This window comes from Dermacentor albipictus, chromosome 9, assembly GCF_038994185.2.
Source record: "Dermacentor albipictus isolate Rhodes 1998 colony chromosome 9, USDA_Dalb.pri_finalv2, whole genome shotgun sequence".
NCBI classification, from domain to species: Eukaryota; Metazoa; Arthropoda; class Arachnida; order Ixodida; family Ixodidae; genus Dermacentor; species Dermacentor albipictus.
The window spans coordinates 104,398,154-104,424,946 of record NC_091829.1 but is presented as its reverse complement, the minus strand read 5'-3'; the positions used below and the strand labels follow the sequence as shown (position 1 = coordinate 104,424,946).

At 47.0% G+C, this 26,793-nt stretch overlaps 1 protein-coding gene across 2 annotated transcripts in view; it reads left to right on the top strand.

The window, feature by feature from the left end:
* Positions 1-26,793, top strand: part of LOC135907198 (phospholipid-transporting ATPase ABCA3-like) — a 354,979-nt gene that overhangs the window by 321,062 nt on the left and 7,124 nt on the right. For both annotated transcript variants that reach the window (XM_065438886.2, XM_065438887.2), the window contains one exon: positions 11,483-11,696. In XM_065438886.2, the coding sequence (XP_065294958.1) occupies positions 11,483-11,696 (214 nt within the window). The remainder of the gene's footprint in view (positions 1-11,482; positions 11,697-26,793) is intronic.

Genomic DNA, 26,793 nt, shown 5'->3' with positions numbered 1-26,793 from the left:
GCATGGGCATACAGCACAATAATAAAACCGCCATTGTGCCCTAAAAGCGTGGTTGCTACAGTGAAAACTACCACGTGACTTCCTTCACACACTCCTACTTCGCAGAGAGGGTAGGGTCTCTGCTCCGATTTTGAATTCGTAAGCATTTCTTTGCGTACCCAACGAGACAACCTGTCCGCCCGTGCCTCACGTAACATGAGTCGATATGGCAAAAGCAATGTGTAAAACAAAGTAAATTCCAAAGGACCGACGTTGGAAGTGGTAAGTTTCAAATTCACGACGCGATGCCCAGAAGCCGGATACAATGACCACTGGGCTAAACCCCCGCACTTGCACTGGGGCAATATATCTGAACAATACAATTTTGTTGTATCTGGAGTACAAAAACCCTATATTGATATTTGACTTCGTGAACACCGGTTACGTGCAAGCATATAGGTGCTATTCCCATTTTGTGCATTGCGCAAAGAATGTTTTAATATGGACGCCACGAGCATGCAGAGCGAGCACCGCGGCGTCGAAACACATACGGAAATGGCAGAAACACGGTCGTGGAAAAGCGCCTTCGTCTTTCGGCGCTTTTTCCATCGCGGTGACACACGTATTAGATTGAGAATGTGGTTGTGAAGAGGAAGGGGCGCTGTTTTCGGCAGCCCTTTAGAGAGTGTACAAAGAAGGCGCCAAATAAAACAACAAATGAAGGATAGAGACACGAGACAACCACGTAGGTGGCAGGTAGTTGTTTCATTTGGCGCCTTCTTTGTAATTATGTATAACCAACTAGCCCACCAGCACATGCTCAGTGCCATTAGAGAGCGTGACTCAGCTCCTTGGGGAAGGGGAGGGGGCTTAAAGAAGAAAGAAAAGGGAAGGTCGAGGCGATTGCACAGCCCTTGGCTGTCGGCGTAAGCCAGGTGGCGGATTCCCAATTTGCACGCCAGCCCCGTGTCCTCCAAAAACGTGACAAGGTGCCTGAAGGCGGAGCCGTGATGCTGGCCGGAAAACAGCCACTGCGATGCGGAGACCGTACGGAGGCGTAGTGTGTACGCCCTATGTTTAGGCAATGTGGGACAGAAACGAAGTAGGTAGTCCGTGGTTTCGCCCTCGCCGCGCCTGGAGCAGGCCGGGGATGGAGTCAGGCGTTTGCTTTACCTCCAGGATGCCGTTCAGGAGGGGCCGATCTGTAGGCGCAGCAGGAGAAACCGCTCCTGCCTTGCAAAGCCACGAACAGCAAGTGGACCGGTAGAGCGACTGCTGGCGGCACGCCAATCAGTGTGGAGCACCATAAGGTGCCGCTGCAACCTGTACCTTGCTCAGTGGCATGGTGTGGTGCCTTTTTCAGCGTGCCAGCCTCTTCGTTGTCTTGGACGCCGACGTAACAGGGCACCCACTCTAGTGACACTTTCAAGCCACTGAAAATAAGGGTGCGAAACTTTTCCGCCAGGAAGGCAACGCCAAAGTCGACGGTGTTCGGTCGATAAAGAGCCAGGAGCGCCGTTTGCGAGTCGAAGATAAAAACCGGAGAATCTGGGGGTCCTGTACTCTCAGGTTTGCAGCCAGTAGGAAACCTGCAGCCTCTGCAGCAGTGGAGCTTGCCGCGAAAGGCAGCCGGCACACTCCAGAGCGTCGAAGGGAAGGTATCACGCAGGAGGCTGCATGGACCGGAGTCTGCAAGGACGGAGCCGGCTGTGTAGATGTTCGTCGACCAGCTCCTTCATCAAAAAGTCGAAACCTTGTACAAGGCACGGGATGGGAACAACCTTTTCGAGAGGACCTCCAGAATAGTACAAACCTACAGTGGCTGATGGTGCCGAGGAGGTCGCCGGAAAGCTAGCGGAGGAGGACGACCGACAACGTCCTCGTACAACTCGCAACACGTGCCCATGCGCGAGAGGCGTCGGCATTGCAACTTTGAGAGCAAAACCATGCCAATGGGGGCACGATGTAGCCTGTGAATGTAACGGAGGCTACGCTGTAGCAGCAGCAGGAAGAGCTACTAAGTGTTTGCCTCGGCTAGGATGGCAGGATGGCAGCATAGCAGTGATGCGCGAGGTCCTTGGCGACCAAAGAATCATCCGGAAGGCTCTCCGGTGCTGGAGCCTCAGGCGGTGAAGGAGAGCACGTGGTGGGACCACGAGCGGAGCGCATAAACAAGCCTGGACATAGCCATTGCGGCGTACAGATGGATACCTTAGTGATGCGCGCATGCTGTGCAGCGGAACAGCAGATGGCGAACCGCTTTTTGCACTTCTAGCATTTGGTGAAGAACGCCTGAGCCACTGGCACTCAATCAGAGTAGGTGGTCGAACTGCAGGCCCAAGCAGGTGACAGCCCGTTTCCATCATATGTGACTGCCACCACGGACCAGCCAGACTGCTCTATTGCTCGGCCACGTATGACCACGCTGGGCTAGACGAGAAGTGCCTTCGTCTTCGTTAACAATACGGAGACGCCCACTATATAGAAGTAGAAAACAGAAACAACTTCCTCCAGGATTCGCTGCCGGCAGAACCGAATCGAACGGCTGGAGGGCCTCTTGTGGTACCCTGCGTCCAGAGCTGCATAATCGACATACACGGAGAAGAAGCGCGATTCCTGCAGTCCGCTGGGATGGCGGAAGGGCGAGATCGCAAGGGCAAGCTGAAAAGGAAGGTGCTTAGGACAGATCTCCGCGGCACTCCGGAAACAGCTGCCCGTTGGGAGCTCACAGCCTTTGCCATCCTTGTGAGAAAGGCCGTGGTGAAAAGATGGAGACCTCCCGTAACACCAAGACATGTAGAGAGCTCCCAATGACCGTGTAGGGCAAGTCATGAAAATTGCTTTCCACATCAAGAAGCACCATGGTGTCACTTCGCCAGAACCTCTGACATCCTGCAAGGATTATACGACGTCCGCGATAGAGTCAGCAGTGCACTGTGACGGCTGAACGCAGTCTGCTGTTCCCGGGGGAAGTCTAGAGCTCGGGAAATCCACTCGAGCCGCACCAATGCTACAGACTCCAATACCTTGCGGGCTGCTGAGGTGAGGGAGACGGACCTTTGGGAGGCGGGCGCCTTGGCAGACAGGACTGCAATCTGCTCCTTTGTCCAGGAATGGTGGTGGCACAGCAGGAAGCAGGAAGCTCTCGTTTGGAGACTGCCCCGGTCCATCGGTGGAACAAGTGTCGCCAAGACAGGTATGTGAAGAGGTCCGATAGTCGCTCTGCCAGGTCCGTGTAGCCAGTCCTCAAGGTGATCGCGACGAATAGAATAGGTCGGTGTATTGTGGGAGCATGCAGGAGCGAGCGTAGAAGTTGTCACTACTTGGAATTGTGAGGATCACCTGAGACGGTTGAGCAGACACTCTGCCAACTCTGCCGACACCTCAGGAAGGGCTGATGTTGAATGGTGGCGTCTATCTGCCTGAAGGCAGTCCAGCGCTCAGGGCGGTTGGTGTGGAGGGCGCGGTGTTCTGCTTGGCGTGGTGCGGCCCACAGATTAAGCCGTGGCAGGTCCGGTAGAGGATGTGATGGCTGTATAGTCGCCCAGATAGTGGCCGCTGCTGTACTGTCTCAAACAGCCAGCAGAAAATCTCCCCTCGAATTGTTGGCGAAGACCTGCGGGAAGGTATCCCCATTGATCAACCTACAGGACTTTGACATTTAGGATTGAGCAGAAAAGGGCGTAAGCAGGATTGGAAGGTGATCGGACCCCCAGACGTCAGGAGCCATGGTCAAAATGTACCAGCAGCATTCTGCTGTAATGCCTAGGTGGACGTTAGTTGTTAAGCTGAAGCTGCGGGTATCCCTGCGAAAGTATCTTGTTGGGTGTTTATGTTGACAAAGTTGGCCTGAAGTGTAGCATCCACCACAGTGTTGCCACGGGTGTTGTAGCTGCGGTTACCGCAGGCTGCATGATGTGCATCTCAGTCGTCAGCACGTGTCCTTGTCCCAGATAGACAGACAGTCGCAACAGGCAGCGAGCGTGCCAATGGCTCCAGGGTTGCATATGAATGCTTGCCGATGTAGTGTCCGTAGGTCCAAGCCGCACAGTCATCGCAGAGCACACCATTGGTCCGCTATCAGACATGCAACATGGATCTCGGCATGACGAATAGAGCAGCGCACGTAGATGCGCTGAGCGTGGGGAAGCTTGTGGATGGCCGGCGTCCAGGCAGATGGTTACAGAGCAGGAGACGAAGGAGCACATCTTGACACTGGAGTAACCGAGATAGCCGGGGAGTCGAACCGCCTCAGCCAGCACACTAACTTCCTGCAGCGAAAGTAGATCGTAATGGCCCCGCAGGAAAGGCTCCAAGTGGCCAGCTTGCTGCCGCCACAACGAGTGCGCTGCATCGCCTTCGGCTGGCGGCGGCAGTTTCCCCGGTGGCTAGCCATGGTGACCACTCTGTTTGGCTGGGCCACCAGTCGCAAAGCAGTAGACGCGTAGGACGTTGCCCTCCGGTAGGAGGGCAGTCGCATAATGCAGGAGCAGCTTCAAACTATGAATCTCTCCCTGAAGGGATGGCATAGAACTGCCGCATCTGCAGGCGAATTGTTCAAGGCAGCATGGGTAGTCGTCGCTGCCAGAATGGAAGGCACGGTCTAGACTGCTGTTCGATGCTGAGCACAGGCAGTAGGTCTACATGCCGGAGTAGAGGCATCCTTGGTTTGCGCCGCAGACGCTGAGGCATAAGACAGCTTGATGTAAGCCTTCCTATTTCATCTGATTCTCAGATAGCTCACGTTGCGAGGTGGGGTGGCACCATATCCAGTGACCCAATGGTTATTTATTGCTTGATGAAAGATTCGGATCCTGAATCCGATGACCCGCAATTGACAATGGGTATCCGTCACGCTTGGGTAGGGTAGGAGTGCAGAACAGCGCAAGCCTCAAGCCGCACTGTGGGCTCATCAAAGTAGATGACCAGGGCCCGCACACACCCGCTTTTAACGCGATAGCTTTAAGGAGCTCGTATCGCAGAAAAGCAGGTGTCGTTGGCGTCGGCGGCGTTGGCCGTCAGCAAAAATAGAGGAAGCCAATTCATAAATATAAACGACTTGAAAGATGGCCTCGGTGGGAATTGAACCAGGGTCTCCGGAGTGTGAGAGGAGACGCTACCATTCAGCCATGAATTCGATGCTTCAAAGCGGTACAAAAGCGCCTCTAGTGAATGCGGTGTTGCCTTATAAACGTCCCGTAGAAAGGTATACTGCGGTGTATATCGGTAAATATGAGCATGTAAATTGCAGAACACGATCACGCGATCGTGATCACGCGAGCTTAAACACGATCACGCGAAAAGACGTCTACCCACTACCACGCATCGATGACACCTTGGACTGCTTGCGCGGAGCTAAATACTTCTCGTCCATCGGTCTTCGACCCGGCTACTGGCACATTTCAAATGATGAAATGGACTGCGAAACGACGGCCTTCATGACGCCGGATGGCTTATATTAGTTCAAAATCATGCCCTTTGTCCTTTGGAATGCTCTTGCAACATTTGAAGGTGTGTTGGACTCTCTTCTGTGGGGCTACAAATGGACCACCTGTCTTTGTTACATTGACGACGTTGTTGTTTCTTCTCCCATGTTTGGCAGCCGCCTTACCCGACTCGCTGCAATTCCTGCAGTCTTCCGAAAAGCCGGCTTTCAACTGAACTTCACGAAGCGTCGATTCGGGCGCCGTCAGATCACCCTGTTAGGACACCTCGTTGACGCAACTCGTGTCCGACCAGATCCGGAAAAAATTTGCGCTGTAGGCAGTTTACGTGTGCCACGTTCTGCCTCTTACGTGCGCTGCTTCGTTGGCCTGTGTTCTTACTTTCGCTTTTTCGTGAAAACCTTCACAGACGTTGCTCTCCATAGACAGGTCCTCTAAAGAAGAACATGTCATTCTCGTGGAGCCTGGAGCAGGCTCACGCCATCGCCACTATCATCGGTTTCGCCGCTCTCAACAAGGAGCCATAGAGGGCTCCTTGCTGGTCGCCACTGGGAATGCGGCAGCAAAAAGAAAGGCTGGTTTCTCGTGTTCTACCTCGCGGCTGACACAGGAGCGAACGCGATGTGAGCATGGGGAAGCCACCTTCCTGGAGCGATGCGGGACCGAGAGTCATGATCGCTCACCGTAGCCGGGTCGCAGGGATTCAAGGCAGCAGGTATAACGTCGCTGAGGACGTCGGCGGGCGCCACGGTCAGCAAGGCAGCAGATGCTGCAGCAGAGCAGGGACGCGGCTAGCGTGCTCCTACAGTCTTTCTTAGCAAACGCCATCACCTGGGACAGCCGCTGCAACTTAATCACTCACCTTTTTTACACTTTTTTCAAGTAGTATTAACAGGCATTCTTTGCATGTTCGTACCATGTCGTCATTCAGTTTTGCGGAGCCTTGCCTCTTCTATTTGGCTTTCGTCCAGTTTAAATTCTTCAACATGTGCTCCTTTTCCCTTAGTGTCTCGTTTATTCTCTGCTTTCTTAAAGCCCCCTTGTCATTACTTTGGAATAAATGGGCTGCTGTGTTTAGGGTGTAACTTAATTTAGCAACCCTTGAAATTGGTTTCCGCCTTCGCCTAGGATGTCTAGGATGTCTAGGTTGTTGTAGCGTTCCAGAATTTGTGCCTAGTAAGTTTATGGGGTTAAGATATATTTATAGGGGTGGCCTTGTTCTCACCCCTTTCTCACAACCACTGTTCACTTTAGCATTGTATCTTTGCTTGAACCAGTATTTGAACCATGAATCTTTTCTCTCACGATATATTTCCCATTTGTGTCTACGTCATCCGGCGGCAACATCGCTTTTTGCCTGACTTTGCTCTCATGATTCATTCTGTCATTCTTCAATCGCTTCTCGCATCTCCCGGTTCTACAAGCTTCTCGCTTTCATTTTTCCTTTCCAACAAGCCTGTTGCTTCTCCTTCCGTATTTCTGTCGTCATTACACTTAGTATTTCACTATTTTTCAACTCTGGCTGGCCATTGCCCACGTTCTTTCTCGACTCATGTTACTATATTTGTTACTTGTTTAGCGTCAAAATTTCCACTTCGCTCCTTCCTCTCTTCACCAGCTGCTTATCCCCAATTGCAAGATGATATGTTTGTGGTCACTCGCTGTGTTGCTTCCTCATTTGGCATTTAGGCGTTCCAGCTAACCCTTGGTTCTTTTCTTTGCGATTTCTCGCGTCCATAAATACGTTACGCCCAGCGAAGCTTTCGTGCCAATATTTCTGTTTACAACCTAATATGCTCTAGACAGTTTGAATTTATTTTTCCCCTTTGGCTCTCAAATGTATGAACACTCGGACACCCCATTCATTCTGTCCAGTTCATTTCTTTCGAACCATCTAGAGATATAATTCTCAATGAATAATGGCCTTTCGTAGTCTCTCATGTGCACTTTGGCTACCGCATGCACAACTATTTGTTTTCTATATAACTGCTCCTGAATCTGTAATCACATTATCTTTCTTCTCCCGCCTTGCATGCTTACGTGTCCTATAGCACGGTGAGCTTTCTTCTTTCTTCTTTTCTTCTTCTTTCTATTATTTACGGTCATGCTAGTCTGAGGTTACCCTAGGGAACCTTCTTCCTTACTTCTTGTCCTGGCCTCCTGAACGCCCGTGGGACCCACAAGAAAAGTAATTGAACGACCAGCAAGTCGCCAGCCCACTACTTGCTCAGGTCTGTGATTGAAGTGGATTCCGTCTCATTGAAAATCACCATACCTTCTCATTTCCGTGTTGGCTTTCACAACCTCCAAATGTTTCTTTTGGCTCACTCTCCATATCGCCTCATTAGTGACTGCAGTCGCTCTATGTGTGTTATGGTCACGTAGCTCCGTACACACCACAATCTGCACCTAAGGGGACAACAACGCAAGTCGTCTACTTCCTTCGCCAAGAACTGGGCCAGTCCTATTCATTTAGCCCAGCCGCTACTATTACAAGGTTGCATCCGTGTGCATTTCTGCGAGCTTTTGTTTTGCTCGCTCAATGACAAAGCCATTGTCCGCCCTGGAAAGTGAAGTATCCGTACCGATTCTTCACTGTCTCATTTCACCGTCTCCACACTTGCCTCTGAGGCCCTAGTCATATTTGAGTCACCGAGTGTTATCACACTTTCACTCCTTCCTACTGCGGAGGTCTCTTGCATCTCTTTGCCATCTTATTCGCGCGAATCAGGTCTGACACAGGGCACGGACACCGTTCGTTCCTCTTGTTCTTTTGCGGCCGCTTCAAGGTAGGTGAGGTTCTCTATCGCTGCTGCCACCGTACTTTCGGTGCATTCCACGTGCATAGTTCACACTCCCGTTCCGTCAAGCCGGGAAACGGCGTTCCATCGCCCCTACCATTTCTGTTCCTGATGTCGGCCCTGCTCAGTTTTTCGTCGACTGTTCGAAGTCTTTCTTCTGCTGCCTTCGGTGCGTCTCACTCCCTGTTGAGCTAATTTTCTAGCTCTTTGATCCGTTTCGGAAACTCACCTTGGACATCCTCCATTATCGTTAGCATTTACATTACAGTGTCTGTCGAGCTACTCCATCTTCGTCCATCTCCAGTGTCTGTCGAGCGCTCGTCCTGTCTGCTCCTTTCTGTGTCCCTGTTTCACTTCGCGCTAGACGCCAAAATCATACTCCATCTCCTTTCCATTCTCATCCTTCCCCTCCTCTACCTTGAGTGGTCTCCCGCACGCGCACACTGCGCGCCTATGCGGTCGCCTCCTCGGATGTGCGGAAACCAGTGTGACCTCGTGGCGCTGCAAGGAACCGGATGGCGTACACGGCGTGCGCATCCCGCTGCGATTGGTGGAACATTTTCGCCCACCATCAAAGCATGGTCAACAAACATGGATTTTCTGAGTAAGGGGGTCTTTAAAGCTATCGCTTTAAAACGAATGCAAAAAAAAGACCGCACTTTCTGCGAAGGCTGTCTTGAAAACTTTGGTGAGCGTGTAATTTAAGCCAACTCTGGGATTACATATAGAGCTGACTTCGAGCATTGTAGACAGCAGGAAAATTGCGATGCTGCCAATATTCAATGTCAAACACGCCAAATTCCTGACGCGTATTGGTGGTCGCGGGAACGGCCTTGCGTCGGGGCGTTCCTGCACAGACCGTAATTCTACCAATTTCTGAGGGCTCACGCACTTCACGTCGCGCAAGACAGGCAGATAAGCACTACATCAGTTGATAACGAAGACAAGAAGTGAAGGGGAATTATATACGTCTTATGACGCTCAGTAATGCTTTGACATGGGTGTGTAAGGCGCTAAATTTCTGTAACGGTTTAGGATGGTAGGAGTGATTCGGATAAAGTTAATAAGTAGTACCGATAAGGGTTTTAAAAATCGGATCAAGTCCGATAATGTTGATAAGGACCTATACGAGCTTGTAAGGGTAGGATCGTGCCTGATGGGGTTTATAAAGACAGATAATAGGGAGAAAACTCGGATTGAGGAGCTAAGGTTGATAACAAGCGATAAAAGCTGATAAGGGTTGGGTCTAGTCCAATCCAGTAAGGTTGACAACCACCGATAAGGGTTTATAAGTGTTTACAGTGGTCGAATCAAGTTTGATGGCATTGATAATAACAACTGTATACGTGGAGATGTGGAAGTGGCGCAATACTTCCGCATAATTTGACAACTCTCAGAGTGGTTCCGGCGTGAATTTTTGCTTCCTCCATGGCTATACTTGACTACTATCTCCATCTGTTGAGTATGCACCAACTTACGCGCACCGCGGAATATCCTGGAGAAAGTTGCCGTTGGTGGCTACATTGCTCCAGAGAACTGCTTTAGGAGACTGCCTGGTGGCAGAAAGAAGGGGTTGGCTCTCTGGTACTTTCTGGCTACTTTTGACTTTCATTTTGGCGCATTTCCTAGATATCGTTCATTATTTATTTCATGCCAGATTATCGGCAGGCATAAAGTTTACCTACTCTTTTCCACCTTTGCTATCGTGGTAGTTGCAGAACGTATGTGAAATAATATGCACATGAAGTCATTTTCTCCGCTATAGGATCGCACTTGATAAACCATCGTGTTGGGGCCATGAATTTTTTAAAAAGACTTCGTAAATATGAAGTCAAAGGAACTGCACGCAAAGACAGCGTATCTGGAAGGCTTTGTGAGCAAGAAGATTGGGATTATCTGTGCCTGAGGATCAGGGCACTACGAGTTTCCAGTTCTTGAGGCTCATGACGATGCAGCTTAAACAGCGCCTTCCCAAAGTCTCGACAGCGCTTCGGCGGCTGAAGGGCATGGATAATCAAGTAACTGGAAACGCGAATAGCCGTTAAAATAAAACTAAGCTTAACTTGATTTTTATGTTTTTTAATCGGGCTGGAATAAGAATTTACAGGCAGTTATCAGTTTGTCCCTACATCAGGCTGCGCGCCAGTGTACATGGGCAAGTGTACGTGTTACACTTGCCCCCGCTTGCTTCTGCGCACTTTACCCTTTTTTTTTGTAATAACGGTTTCGGCTTCCCCTGCTCTCTTTTCCCTTTTTTGCATATATTTTTAAACACCTTCACCAACACATTCCGAAGTCATTATGCCTTTTTTGCGCCTCAACCCAGGGTATCGCCATTTCTGGATGCCGCCGTAACGACACCTTCGTTGAGCGACTGGGGCAATGGCCTCTGCAAGACCATGCCGCTGCCTTTCAGTCACTCCATACATAGCACCGCAGACTCCTCGTCACCATCTTAACTACTTCAAAATTACTCGACGTATTGCTCCTATGCTACTCAAGTCACTCTTTCAACTCATGTTTTTTTTCTTTTTTTTTCTTTAGTGTTACCCGCGAACTGACCGCCTGACGGGCTCTTCTAATGTCACAAGAACATGCCGCCAACGACACCCCTGAATGCCTCCTTACCTCTCGCCTCCGCAACGCACCCCCTGGCCTCCGTCTTTCTTGAAACGTTCTTTCTCTTTCTTGTTCTTTTTTTTGCTTTTCTTTTATCGTCGCGTTCCCACTCTCCCACCCTTGTCCCCTCGTCTTGAGAACGAAGCACACAGACGTCGGACGACAGCGCTTGTTACCTCTGAAATCTCTCCGTTTAAAAGCAGCCGCCAGCGACAACGCCCGCACGTGACGTCACAGCACTAACCCTATAAAACTAACATGCTGAGGTGAATGATGCCGCCATTTAAGAAGATAGGTCCTCCTATCGAAAGTTGGCCAGTCTTTCTGAGGCACTTTATCCCTCTTTACAAACTTCAAATCGCACGCATGTAGTTTATTTACTAATTCTTGGCAATTCTTTCTAAAAAAGAGATATAAGCTCTAAAATAAAATTTGACTTGCAGCAGTCAGTAGAGATGAGCTTCCTCTCTCCAACACCATACATTTCATAAAATCGCATAAAACCATAAAATCATTTTGCCTCGCATGTGTATATGAAAAGAGAACATTGGAGTATGCCCCAAGCAGAAGCTTCCTCTGAATTCTAGCACATACGTTTAGTATAATACAGTGCTTCTCACGACTCTCACCAATCTGCAGCATGGACGAATGCGAGTTTTCATGCGACCGGATCACCATCATGGTCAACGGCCAAGCGACGTGTCTGGGCACGCTGCAGCGCCTGCGAGAAAAGTTCGGCCAGGGCTACCGACTCGAGTTCCTGCTTAAGCACACGGCTGCGGCAGACGCGCCCAAGCTCAAGAAAGCTGTGGCAGAAGTCTTCCCCACAGCCAAGCTCAAGGACGACAACAAGGTATCCTGGTTGACACGCTATTACGGTTCTTTTGGAAGTCCATCCAATTGGCGCTGTCTGCATGTATCCGCATATCACTGTACGTGTTTCTGCTACTTTTAATGCGCTAACGTTCTTAAGAGTAATTTACGTACTTATGTACTTTTCGTATCTATCTATCTATCTATCTATCTATCTATCTATCTATCTATCTATCTATCTATCTATCTATCTATCTATCTATCTATCTATCTATCTATCTATCTATCTATCTATCTATCTATCTATCTATCTATCTATCTATCTATCTATCTATCTATCTATCTATCTATCCGACCGACCGACTTTCCTGGCTACCTGAGACATTGGGTAGTCCGTTGTTGAATAGTCAGCGCTTTGGGCAGCTATGTTGTTCGAAAGCAACCGTCGCACAAACTTGCGTCGCTGAGTACGCTGTCTTGTGCACATGCCATTCTTCAACGAACCTCTTTCACGCCAAGATGGGTCCCTGTAGATTCCGGACTGGGTATGTACCGACGTTCAATGAAGTTCTTTGCGGCCAGCTTGGAGCGCTGGGCATGTGCCTGTAGGTATGTGCCACTCCTGGTCTACCCAGTGGCATAGAAAGCGTGGAAACACCAGCACAGATGGACGGACGGACGGACGGAAGGATGGATGGATGGATGAATGGATGGATGGATGGATGGATGGACGGACGGACGGACGGACGGACGGACGGACGGACGGACGGACGGACGGACGGACGGACGGACGGACGGCTGGCTGGCTGGCTGGCTGGCTGGCTGGCTGGCTGGCTGGCTGACTGGCTGGAGGGATGGATTTTTAGTGCACTGAAATTGTGTAAACGCCATAACAATGCCAATTAAAAACTAAATGCATCGTAAATCTTTTTCAAAGGGTGGATGCACCGCCAATTATCGTTTTTTGATCTTTCGCACAAAACAGATATACTTAGCTAGCGGCTATACCACTAAGACGTTAATGCAGAAAAGCTTCATTGCCTTTTGTTACAAAGGAAGGAGTCGGGGCTAAGGACTGAAAGGCCTGACGGATGTGTCGGCTCTCCTTCACAATTTTCCTTCACAGAACAAACATACTGATGATATTAGTTTAGTTTACAGATGAAGGGCGGCAGAGATGATAGATATTGAAGTTTATTTTGCCTCATAGGTACACTGACGCACGTATGTGGTGGGGATTACAGGATAAAAGCTGCACAACGGTAGCTTGAGTAGTGCCACCTCCCCGTCAGCAGGCGATAACATGGTAACATATTCGTCGTACATATTCGTCGGATAATTATGGCAGGTTTCCCTTTGAGTCATTATAAATTGTTTCTTTCCTGATTTTCTTTTTGCCTCTTCAGTAGTCACTCACGGCAGGCTTCTTTTCCATTGGCGCCTCCCATGAGATTATTTCAGCCTCTCTGACTTGCCGCTTGACGTTGTTTGTTGCTGTGTTGCTCAGCGTACCAGCCGCACACTTGATCGTAAGCTTTCCAGTTCTTTTGCTCCAGTGTGAATCAATGTTTTTCGGTGCAAATACCTCAACACTGTCCCAGCCCATTTACTTTCTTCCATATTCCTTAGTCGCTTTTCCTAATTAATTTATTGTTGGACGCATACGAACTAGCGTTCCAAGCGGCCGCGGCACGAAGCTAGTGCGTTTTCAATAAAACGAGTTGGTTTTTAGCGAGTAATTAAAGCTGCAGGTCGATCACTGAAAAAGGGAGGTGACAGACATGTTCTAGACGAAAATCCACACGAGGCAAATACCGTCATCCCGCTGCGGAAAGCAAGAATTTTGTTCCCACAGGAGTTAAAGATTCAGCAATCGAATCTTATGGAAACGACGAAAATTTGTACTCGATTTTTTAGACAACGACAGCAGCTGTGATAAAAGAATGGCTGCTACTGTAGCAGCCGCTACAGCGTATGTTGTCCGGAAACTCAGCTTCCGCTTAGTGTCCATCTCGACTATCTACACTGGGCGTAACACGGTTCCCACAGGTGATATTTGAAACACATTCGTGCAAATTCGCGTGCTATGTATAACAACACGAGCGTCTCATTGCGGTGCTATTGGAACTCTTGGTTGAGTAGTTTAATCACCGGCACCTGTCATTCCGCTTCATGCTAGCAGTGATTCGATGTCGTGCAGCCCGACGTTTTCATTTTAGCGGCACCTAGGACTGAGTTTGATAGTCTCACCCAGATGGCTGAAACACAAGACTGAACATTCGGGTTTGCTTTTTCCAGGAGTGCTCTTTTAAATATATTTTTATTTTCATTTTTGAAACGTAGCAATGGGTTGCTCGTTTGTTGAGTCACCGCTTTTATTATCAGACTTTATTCCTTGGACAACATGACAACAAGCGTGCGCATGCATTAGGTTAAAAAAACACTATCCGGCTTTGTAGCATGGACATACTCAGGAATTCTGGACCTTGTACCTCCGCCCTTCCATAGAACTTCACGGCAATGCACATGCGTAACTGAACGGGCACCTAATTTCGGGAAATTATATTTCAATATATCGGCCGAGTATCAACAAGCTTCAATGTCTGCACCGAGCGGGTAGTCCCCTTTAACAACATATGCATTTATGGCACTTAGTCCGAAAATTGGTGGTATGGTAAAGCAGTGTTTCGATCTGAAATGGGCAGTTGTTTCGTACCACCACATCAAATGGCTTTGCCTCCTCTGGGCAGTGGGCACATTTATTTGAAGCGCCAAGTTTAAACCGTAAAACGATTTCTTATCGCTGGAGTTTGATTGGTAATCGCAGAACGAGTGTCATTCGGTGCGTTTGCTCGCGCATGTTTTTTTGAGGCAGCAGGGAAGGAGGCGTAGTCTACATGCGCGTGCACTTTATTTGCGTGAGCGCGCATGTTTTTGTCTGCGTATTTGAATCTGCGCGCGCACTAGTGCGTGTGTACGTGTGCGAGCATACGTGCATTTGTGTGTGTGTGTGTGTGTGTGTGTGTGCAGTTCCGTGTACATACGTGCGTGCATATTTGTGCGTATGTGCAGGTGTGGGCGCGTGTAAATGTGTACGCGGGCGAGTATGTGTCGTACCTCTCTCTCTCTCTCTCTCTCTCTCTCTCTCTCTCTCTGTGAGTGTGTATACACGTGCCTCTGTTTGTAAATATGCGCTAGCTAGCGAGGAAGTGAGCTTTACCTGCTTATAGCTACTCTCGGAAATGAATAGAATATAGAGTTCATTTAAATATCTAAATCTACGAGAGAATAAGTAATCACATTGTATTTGTAGTATTATCTCTTTCTGAAATCAAAATTAACGCAAATAAAAAGCCCGAGCCGTCAATATCGCTGCAGCAGGTTTTATCATGATGGCACCGTCATGATTAGCACGGCTCCCTGGGCAGCTGACGAGCTGTTCAATTTCGTCATCTTTCTTCCCTCGGCGGAAGCGCAGTGTCTTGATACCAGCAACGCGTTAATCTGCGACATCACTGCGTCATGCATCGCTTCGGCGACCAAGCACGCTCCCAGTGGCACACGTACGTTCGCTGCTATATTGACACTAAAACATTAAACTGCTTGCTTTTGAAAAACAGCATCAACAAAAATCGCAAGCCGGCACGCCACAAGGAACATTCTCACAGAGCCACACTTTTGATGGCATCAAAAAAGGCTAGGTGCGATCAGGTTGACTTTACTGGTTTGCAAGGATTGACTCACTGTTGGTTCATTATCATTGAAAGAACAACGCTTCAAGTTCTTAGCGCAGTATATGTGCGGTTCCTCTTTTGCGTCCCTTCCTGAAGCGCTGTTATTTCTGTGAGTTTATAGAAGCACTTTTTCTGCATCAGTTACACTTTCAGAGAGCATGTACTTGCAAAATATTTGTTCGGATAGCACTTACACAAAAATTTTCAATCAAAATTTTTTTACTCAGCTAGATAAACTGGAGGGCGGGCTCCAAACTACTCACTAGCTTTAATCACCTAAGATGAATAATTGAAATTTTAATTAACGTAGCTTCGTTCATTACGCACATAACTTCTCAACTTACTCCGTATGTAGAGGTTACCAATCTGAACACTCGAATGATGAAACGATGGATGGATGGTAAAACTTTATTCAGGGGCATCGGCCCATGCACTGGCACGTGGGAGGCCGCACACACATCGGGACGGAAAGGCCTAGCTTCTGCACCACGTCGCAGGCCCGTTGGACTGCCCATAGTTGGGTTTCAAAATTGCGACTGCGTAGTGCAGTCTCCCACTTGCACTACGTAGCACATTCATCGCATCGTAACCCGGGGCACCACCAATGCGTGTGTTGTAAGTTGGCAAAGTCTGAGCAAAGCGGGCAAGTGTGTGATGTTTGAATTTCGGGATAGATCCGGTCTGACAATGTAGGCTTAGGGCATGCCCAGCATTGCAAGAGTCAGTGTTGATGCCTGAGGCCTGTTCACTTTACTGTGCGTTATTTGCTTCCAGTGCAAGCTCGCCTTATAATGAGTTAGATTCGTAACTCACTCTTTTGGAAGCGCCTTGCTTTTCGCGTCACTGCAACGTGACAGTATAGGCGTGCTACATTTTCATTGAGTCAATACCGGGAACTGGACTAGGTCTTTTTTTGCGTATGACGTGTTTTCACACCTAATGAAATAATTTAGTATTCGTAACTTAAAATTTATTTTAGGACAGCAACCTTATAATAGCAGAAGGCCTTAAGGATCAATAAAATTTAAATCCTTATTAGTCCGCTTTTACCTCATTAAAAGGAAGGAAATTTCAATTAAAGGTATCCTTATCATAATTAAAAGCCTATCCGCTTGAAAACGTTTCATCTAAGTTCCCCTTTTGCAGGCTGATACCGACTTGAAGGTGGTTCGTATTGTGGGCCTTTGTCATATGCCCAACCGTCGAGCAAAGGGTTATTGCAAATAGAATGTGCAAGCGTGACTAAACGAGGACGTAGAAAGAAACAGACAGCCAGAGACAGTGCTAACATAGTGAAGAAAATTGAAGGACTCTTAAGCTTCGCCTTCAAGAGTGGAACGCGCTAGCATTATGGCATCCCATTCGCACCGGCTACTAAAACGCGCTCCGCCAGTCAAACATCGCGATCGGCAGAGATAGGCGGGCCCCGACGCGCATTGAAGGCGGACGCAGTCATAGGGCGAGTGGCGCGCCACTCGTCGCGGCAGCGCCGTACATTGCGAGGCCCTCCTCGCAATGTCTTCTGTTTTTGACGCAAAATGGCTCTGCGTGTGCGCAGAGTGAGAAGAAATTTAGCGGAAACGTACTTCGCTACTCGTGAAACTAACGATATACACCGCAGTAAACTTTCTACGGCACGTTACTAAGGCAACACCGCATTCACTAGAGGCGATTTTGTCCGGTTTTGAAGGGACGAACTCGTGGGTGAGTGGCAGCGTCCGGAGACCCTGGTTCGATTCCCACCAGCCCACCTTGCAAGATGTTTTTTTTATTTATGAAGTGCCTTCTGGGATTTATCGCTCACGGCCAACGCTGCTGACGCCGACACCGACGCTGACGACACCGGCTTTTCTGCGACACGAGCTCCTTAACGCTGTCGCGTTAACACGTTGCTGGTTTTGAACCCATGTTCGGCGTATCTGTTTCTTTCGACGGCCCCGTTCAGTCGCATTTACACAGTATATCATGGATTCAAAGCAAATGGCCCACCAACGTGTTTTATCGTGAATGTTTTATTTCGGGCAAGCGCGTTACCCTGGTGCCCTTCTCTACAGTTCGCAACCACGTGTTTCATAAAAGTGCTGCGTAAAGAGCGTCATTAGCACGTGGTCGCGGCAACGCATCTCGGCCACGGCGGCCGCGTTTCGATGTGGGCGAAATGCAAAAACGCCCGTGAACTTTGATTTAGGTGCATGTTAAAGAACCCCCCGTGGTCCAAATTTCTGGAGTCCGCTACTACGGCGTGCGTCATGATCCGATTGTGGGTTTAGCACGTACAGCACCATAATGCTGCACAACACTTCTGCCGCGATGCGATGTGCCCTGTGAGGCAATGCCAATGCTCAACCTTCTAATAGGTTATAAGCAAAGGTGCGCAACAACGCCTCATGCAAATACGTGTCGCAGTATGCTCTGTGTACTACACAAGCATCAGTGGTGCACGCAAAGTAACGTTTACCATTAACTCACTACTCTCCTATTGTAGAAAACGCTGAAGAAATGAAGCATTCGCCGTCACCATTACCGCTAAATATCCTCAATATAAGAAACCGTAAAACGAGCTTCGCTTACATCGATTTCCACAGTGCGTGGAGTCCGCATAATCTCCTACACTGGGAGTATATGCTTAAGAATTGCGCTCATTAATGCCATAGTTATGGTCGAAGTGGGAAAAAGCGGTCGTCAACGGTAAATTTGATTCAATGGCTTCAATCCAATGGCCGTTGCCTGATTGCTGACTTCGTTGAGAATGCAGTCGTCAAAATAGCTTTAATTCATAGTGAATTCAGGAAGTTGATGAACGGCAAAAATACAGAGGCTTGCAGATGGCCTAACAAAATAAAATTTTGGAGCAGCATGGTCAGGTGGGCGTGCTATGGTTTCAACGTCTATCAAAAATCTCTCTAAAACATGAGCAGAGGCCGACAGAAATGCGGGCACATTCGGAAAGGTGAAACCGATGGAAATCTCAGGACAGCACTAACTTAAACATAAAGATAACTTGAACTAAAGAAAGACATTACATACGCTGGCGCTGTGGCCAAATTTTGGGACACATAAGTTTCCTTTTGAAAGATTTCAACTCAAACCCGATTGTACGAAATAAGGCGAGAATGAAGAGAGTAGCAATATGTCCTAAAAATACTGAAAGATACCTATAGCAGCTCCACAGCGACCATAGTGCTCCATAAAGCAAGCAATGAAATCCCAACAAAGAAAGGCGTCAGCCAGGGAGATACGATCTCTCCAATGCTATTCACAGCGCGTTTACAGGAGGCATTCAGAGACCTGGATTGGGAAGAATTGGGGATAAGAGTCAATGTAGAATACCTTAGTAACTTGCGATTCGCTGATGATATTGCCTTGCTTAGTAACTCAGGTTACCGATTTACCAATTGCAATTCAGGCTCACTGACTCGGAGAGGCAAAGCATAAGGGTGGGTTTAAAAATTAATCTGCAGAAAACTAAAGTAATGTTTACCAGTCTCGGAAGAGAACAACAATTTACGATAGGTAGCGAGGCACTCAAAGTGGTAAGGGAATACATCTAGTTGGGACAGGTAGTGACCGCGGATCTGGATCATGAGGCTGAAATAATCAGAAGCATAATAATGGGCTGGGGTGCGTTTGGCAGGCATTCTCAGATCATGAACAGCAGGTTGCCATTATCCATCAAGAGAACAGTTTATAACAGCTGTGTCTTACAAGTACTCTCTTACGGGGCAGAAACCCGGAGGCTTACGAAAAGGGTTCTACTTAAATTGAAGACGACGCAACGAGCTACGGAAATAATGATGGGTGTAACGTTAAGGGATAAGAAAAGAGCAGATTGGGTGAGGGAACAAACGCGTGGTAATGACATCTTAGTTGAAATCAAGAAAAGAGAATGGGCACGGGCAGGGCATGTAATGAGGCGGGAAGATAACCGATGGTCATTAAGGGTTACAGACTGGATTCCAAGGGAAGGGAAGCTTAGCAGGGGGCGGCAGAAAGTTAGGTGTGCTGGGCGGATGAGATTGCAGGAACAACAAGGCCACAATTGGTACATGACCGGGGTAGTTGAAGAAATACGGGGGAGGCCTTTGCCCTGCAGTGGGCTTAACCTGGCTGATGATGGTGATGGCAATAGGTCCTATTGCCGATGCTAGCCCCCGGCAACTCCCAGGCGACTTCAAATAAAAGTGAGATGTGTAGTTTGAGACATGGGTATGAAATTTGCGACGCGGACTCCATCACATTATTTGCAATGCACTCAAGGGTGTCATTATTCGAAGGCTGATACCGATTTTCGCGCAATAAGGATGCATGTGCCGACGGACCCCTTCCTCGAACTGCCGAAATTCCTTAATGGTGTCCTCGACAGTCGCACAACTCTTGAATGAAAGTAAGAGTGAGGAGTTGTGCTCAATGTTTTTGAGTACGTGAGCAGCCTTTTTGGCGTTCGATATCTGCTAGTCTGCAATGCCGCTATACTATAAAAGCAGAACTGCCGCATGCTAGATAATATGAAGAACATACTAATACTGCATGTATTGCTGCACAACAGTCATAAAAATGGTCATCTCTCACAAACGGGGATAACCGTGACGGCACAGTGCTTTGACAACTAAAGTAATGTATATGTCATGTCCAAAGGTGTACCTGGCCCGATGATTAGTAAATGTGACGTGATATTGCGAGCACCTCCGGGCATAGCATGCTAATGCACGATGACACAGAAACAGTTCGCACAATTATTCTGTCACACCGTTTGCCCCAAGGTGCAAAACCAAGTTGATATTCGTCCATCTTAATACCTAAGCAGATATTTTCTCAATATGCAGCTGCTACGGTAGCCCATCAGTGCGAAAGCAAAACTCCTCTGGAAATAATACGGAGTATCTTATCGAAACCTATTGGTCAAAATGAAAAGCCGTGCACGACGGCGTCTCTCGTAGACGTTGCGCGACGTTGAGAAATCTTTAGCTCGCGCCTCCTATCTAAATACATGGAAATTGAGAAATCGTTTGGCTAGGCAAGCACAGCACCAAAATAAAGATTTAAAATATAATTACTATTTGTTGTAAATTCTTTTTTATATCGTCACGGTTTTTGTAAAAATTGGTAAATATCTCATATTTTCAGAACCCGGCACTATTTGTAACTCAGCAATCAAAAAAGATCTCACAATTTCTTCAATTGCACCTAAACGTACATCAGAAGCGGACGGAAATTTGTACTTCGTACATATGTCTCTCAGAAATGCCACTAATTTGTGAAAAAAACCTTTTGCGAAACCCCTGTAAACAAAGCAACAAACTCACCAAAGATATAAATCTACATATCAACTTTGCCAGCTTTCGATGCTATTGCTTGTTTGCAAGGATTCAGTATGACTTCTATATACATGGTGCACCTGTCGCCTGCAACTTGCGCTCTTTGACGGAGCGTCTGCTCTGTTTTCTTGTTCGTGCCGGAATCTTCCAAAACGCTCCTTATTTTGGACGCGAAGCAATCCCCCGTTTTAAGCAGCGTATATTAGTGGTAATGGAACCTCATGAGCACCGCGGCTCTTCAGAAAAAGAAAGTTTGAGAGCGGATTAACTCCGTCCCGATGGTAGTAGTTGCTCACCCGTTTTTAGTGGTTGCTACACTCGTCCACATCCTTTGCGGATTTTTCTCCGAAGGTGAAGGCCTCGGTCAGGTGCTGGCTTTGCCTTGATGTAGCTGCCGCTGAAAATGGTAACAAAGAGTTCGCTAGAGCTCCTACCGTGTGGGTTCTGTCTTCACCGTGTCCTATATCTACCACCAGTGGTAATGCAGGCAGTCCAGAAAGGCGGTGGCTTCGGCGAAGATCAGGAGGATGCTAAGCCATGCAGTGTGATCAGGTTATCCCGCCGCCACCAAAACGGTGGTGGATTGCGCGTGGTAGTTTACAGATGAAGGTTAGCAAGGTTGATATATCGGGTAGATAGCCGTTGAAATCCAGTCGCTCGTCTCAGAGACAATCGTTTTCTTCTTCAACCTTTTTTTTCGCAGCATTACAGTACTATCGTACTATGAAAAACACTAATTTGAAGCAATTTATTAGTGTTTAGCTGCATTTCATATACTCCAGGACGCAAAGAACTGTCTTCCTTTCCACTTTAATAAAAGTTGCGACAAAGCGAAATTTTGTCTTTTCTCTCATATAGTACGAAATTTAGTGACCACTATGATTTGTGACCGGAGACGATATTTGTTAGGAATCGTGTGGTTTTGAGTCTATACCATATTGGGGCTAAATTAGTGCAGCCAGCAAAAATAGATGACCTGATTCGCTTAATGCAATTTATACGAGCTATATAGCGCCTTCGTGGAAAAATATTTTCGTCTGCAATAATAACTATGCATGAAGGTGCCTTAAAGCAGCTCTCTCATGGAGAATGAGCAGCTTCTGTTGTTTGTTAGTAGTGGTGGTTTCCCCAATAACATCCAATAAGATAAATAATGCAATTAAGGACATAATACATCTGCAACACCACTTCCACTGGTGCCAGATTGGCTACCTTGCAGAGACAGCCAAAGCTTTTATCAGATACAGAGGTAAATCTTTTTATGTGTGTGTGTTCCAGTAAAGGCTTCGGTGGTACCAAATACGAAAGATATCAACAAGGCAACCATGTACTTTAAGAGCTCTGGAAGTGATTACCAATAGCACACCACAAATCAATAGTATTGTTGGACCTATAAAAAAAGTACCTAATTTGTTTTCGAAAAAGTAAACAAAAATGTATTTTATTGGAACGTGAATTCCAAATTACCGAATATTTTTTTACCACAGCATCTGCTTTCATTAAAACCATTGCTGTTAAAAATATGTTCGCTTCGTCAGCATACTTAGCTAGGTATGTTTGATGTTCGCTTTAACTGGTTAACGGTGCATTACCACGAGTTTTCTTCATCATTTTCACTCGCACCATATATGGTTTTCTAAGACGTATGTGTCCGTATGGCAACGTCCGATGCACCAGATAGTAGCACGGTGTCCCCGCTTCACTCTTTAATAGATATTTCATCACTGGTATGCTAAGCTGGCATTATGTGCTTGAGCGGTTACGTTCTATATCCCGGGTAACAAACCAAGAACCCTGGTTTTATTGTAAAATCTCGCACAACCGCCTTGCTTATCTGGCGTGTATCTGTTCAGTCAGTAATGTTTAGAGTACCTGATAAGAGCCACATACCACGATGGCAAGGATGATAGTCTTTGTGTACCTCTTCCTACAACAATTAATACCATGACAGAAATCTTCTCTTAAGGCAACTGTGCCACCTACATGTCGCGTCCCCTCAATTTTATCGCACATAGCTTTGTTTTGAACTCACTTTAGGCCAACCCGCCATACATCTCATGAGTCGCACATCGGGAATAATTAATCTGAAAAGTGGCACGCGTCTGACATGATTGCGCATTACCGAACGAAATACGCGTTTGTCATAAAATCAAGCACATTTTCTGTAAATTATTCCTCTAGGTCGTAATGTCACTCAAACCTCTTTCAATATGCAGAGTCCTTAATATGTAGGTCGCCAGTATTTCATTTCACTTTGGGCATTTTTCGTGTACCAATTCGCCTTTTTCTCTGTAAGCCCTTACCATTTGTAAAGGCAAATTCTTGCGAGTTTTCCTGGAAAGCGCCCTAATTGTCGCTGTAACTATTACGCAGTAATTCTATTTGTAGGCGCAGAAAGCACAACATTGTGATGTTGGACACTACATAAGCAGAAGGCATTCGGCTGATGCTATTAGCACTACGAACAAGAAAGCTTTGTTAATTTGGCCCAGGCTGCGAAAAGCCTGCGTGGCAGCAAGTATGCATGCTTGACAGGTCGCAAATTTGGTTTAACTTATTTTCTCATAAAAGTTGTAGATTTCTGTTTGATCGCTTTTAACTGCCACTTTATTCCTCGTGATAACCGTTGGTTGGTAAGTGCAGAAGTTCAGATATATCTCTACCTCTACAAAAATGAGTAACTATGTTTGAGGATATGTCTATCTCGAGCCATAGTGCTATGAGATTACAGGTCAGGGTAAACATATGAAGATTCAGTGCCATACACACGCTTATCAGAAAAAAATCCATGTGGACACTGATATCCCGAGGCTCCAAGTGCAAATGGTACCTTATGTTATGTCTCATGGCTTTTTATACACGATGTAATAAGTGTACAGACAGGTGATGTCTGCTACACAGGTAAAAAAAAAGCGCACGTTTTTTGCAGTTATGCTGAAAACTCTCAGTAATTTTCCATTTGTGACATCTAGTTCGGTGCTTAAATATGATAAGGGGTCTTTCCAGTTTCTGTCATAATAAAAGGACATCAAATGCGGCCGTGTAGAGCTGCGTAATGGCCGTCGAAACAAGGCGGAATGAGGGGTCGAGCACGGCACTGATAACAGCACTCTTGTTGTATCCAAGGTGCGCCAGCAACTCCCAGCGATTATCGTATATCAACATCAAACAAACGTAACAAACTGACTTTCCTGAGCGGCAAGCTTTAAAGGATTCCCTTGTTTTCCTCTTCACACTGTTTTATGGTCTGAGATCAATCGCTCCCTTTCCTTATCAGGCTGTTTGTTTACCGGGAATGAATCTCTAGATTTCCTGTTCAGAGTGTTTGATCGCCGGATGTGGATAGCTTGCTTTCCTTTTCATAATGTTTATTGGCCCGCGATTAATCGTTTTCATGCTTAATCATACGGTTTCGTGGCCTGATATGAATCGCTTGCTATCCTATTCAGGTTCTTGATGGCCTGAGATGAATTGTTTTCTTTCCTGTTTAGGCTGTCTGATGACCTGAGATGAATTGCTTGATATCCTATCCAGACCGTTTGATGACCTGAGATGAATCGCTTGCTTTTTTATTTAGAATCTTTGATGGCCTGAGGTGAATCCCTTCTTTCCTACTCAAACTGTTTGAGAGCGCAATGACCGCGCATAACTTGCTCTAAGCTTGAAGCGAAAGATATGAACGTAGATGTTCTCTACATCAGTTACTGTGCCAAGCAGTCGGACCGTGTTTGGCAGTCTCCTTGGTTTCTTGGAGCAGATACTGGAATGGGTTGTAGAATCACGTGTAGTAGGTTCACATTTACACACACGAGCAAGACAAAAAGCAGAAAATCATCATCATCATCATCAGCCTTGTTACGCCCACTACAGGGCAAAGGCCTCAACCATACTTCTCTAACAACCCCGGTCATGTACTAATTGTGGCCATGCCGTCCCTGCAAACTTCTTAATCTCATCCGCCCACCTAACTTTCTGCCGCCCCCTGCTACGCTTCTCTTCCTTTGGGATCCAGTCCGTAAGCCTTATAGACCATCGGTTATCTTCCCTCCTCATTACATGTCCTGCCCATGCCCATTTCTTTTTCTTGATTTCAACTAAGTTGTCATTAACTCGCGTTTGGTCCCTCACCCAATCTGCTCTTTTCTTATTCCTTAACACTACACCAATCATTCTTCTTTCCATACCTCGTTGCGTCGTCCTCAATTTGAGTAGAACCCTTTTCGTAAGCCTCCAGGTTTCTGCTCCATAGCTGAGTGCTGGTAAGACGAAGCTATTATATACTTTTCTCTTGAGGGATAATGGCAACCTGCTGTTCATGATCTGAGAATGCCTGCCAATCGCACCCCAGCCCATTGTTATTCTTCTGATTATTTCCGTCTCATGATCCGGATCCGCCATCACTAGCTGCCCTAAGTAGATGTATTTCCTTAGGACTTCCAGTACCTCACTGCCTATAGTAAATTGCCGTTCCCTTCCGAGACTGTTAAACATTATTTTAGTTTTGTGCAGATTAATTTTTAGACCCACTCTTCTGCTTTGCCTCTCCAGGTCAGTGAGCATGCATTGCAGTTGGTCCCCTGAGTTACTAAGCAAGGCAATATCATCAGCGAATCGCAAGTTACTAAGGTATTCTCCATTAACTTTTATCCCTAGTTCTTCCCAATCCAGGTCTCTGAATACCTCCTGTAAACACGCTGTGAATAGCATTGGAGAGATCGTATCTCCCTGCCTGAAGCCTTTCTTTATTGAGATTTTGTTGCTTTCTTTATGGAGGACTATGGTGGCTGTGGAGCCGCTATAGATATCTTTCAGTATTTTTACGTACGGCTCGTCTACACCTTGATCCGTAATGCCTCCATGACTGCTGAACTTTCGACAGAATCAAACGTTTTCTCGTAATCAATGAAAGCTATATATAAGGGTTGGTTATATTCCGCACATTTCTGTATCACCTGATTGATAGTGTGAATATGATCTATTGTTGAGTAGCCTTTACGGAATCCTGCCTGGTCCTCAGCTTGACAGAAGTCTAAGGTGTTCCTGATTCTATTTGCGATTGCCTTAGTAAATAGTTTGTAGGCAACGGACAGTAAGCTGATCGGTCTATGAATTTTCAAGTCCTTGGCGTCCCCTTTCTTATGGATTAGGATTATGTTAGCGTTCTTCCAAGATTCCGGTACGCTCGAGGTCATGAGGCATCGCGTATACAGGGTGGCCAGTTTCTCTAGAACAATCTGTCCACCATCCTTCAACAAATCTGCTGTTACCTGATCCTCCCCAGCTGCCTTCCCCCTTTGCATATCTCCCAAGGCTTTCTTTACTTCTTCCGGCGTTACCTTTGGGATTTCGAATACCTCTAACTATTCTCTCTTCCTTTATCGTCGTGGGTGCCACTGGTACTGTATAAATCTCTATAGAACTCCTCAGCCACTTGAACTCTCTCATCCATATTAGTAATGATATTGCCGGCTTTGTCTCTTAACGCATACATCTGATTCTTGCCAATTCCTAGTTTTTTCTTCAATGCTTTTAGGCTTGCTCCGTTCCTGAGAGCATGTTCAATTTTATCCATATTATACTTCCTTATGTCAGCTGTCTTACGCTTGTTGATTAACTTAAGTTCTGCCCGTTCTATTCTAGCTGTAGGGTTAGATGCTTTCAAACATTGGCGTTTCTTGATCAGATCTTTCGTCTCCTGCGATAGTTTGCTGGTATCCTGCCTAAAGGAGTTACCACCGACTTCCATTGCGCACTCCTTAGTGATGCCCACAAGATTGTCGTTCATTGCTTTAACACTGGGGTCCTCTTCCTGAGTTAAAGCCGAATACCTGTTCTGTAGCTTGATCTGGAATTCCTCTATTTTCCCTCTTACCGCTAACTCATTAATCGGCTTCTTATGTACCAGTTTCTTCCGTTCCGTCCTCAGGTCTAGGCTAATTCGATTTCTTACCATCCTGTGGACACTGCAGCGCACCTTGCCGAGCACGTCCACATCTTGTATGATGCCAGGGTTAGCGCAGAGTATGAAGTCTATTTCATTCCTGGTCTCGCCGTTCGGGCTCCTCCACGTCCACTTTCGGCTATTCCG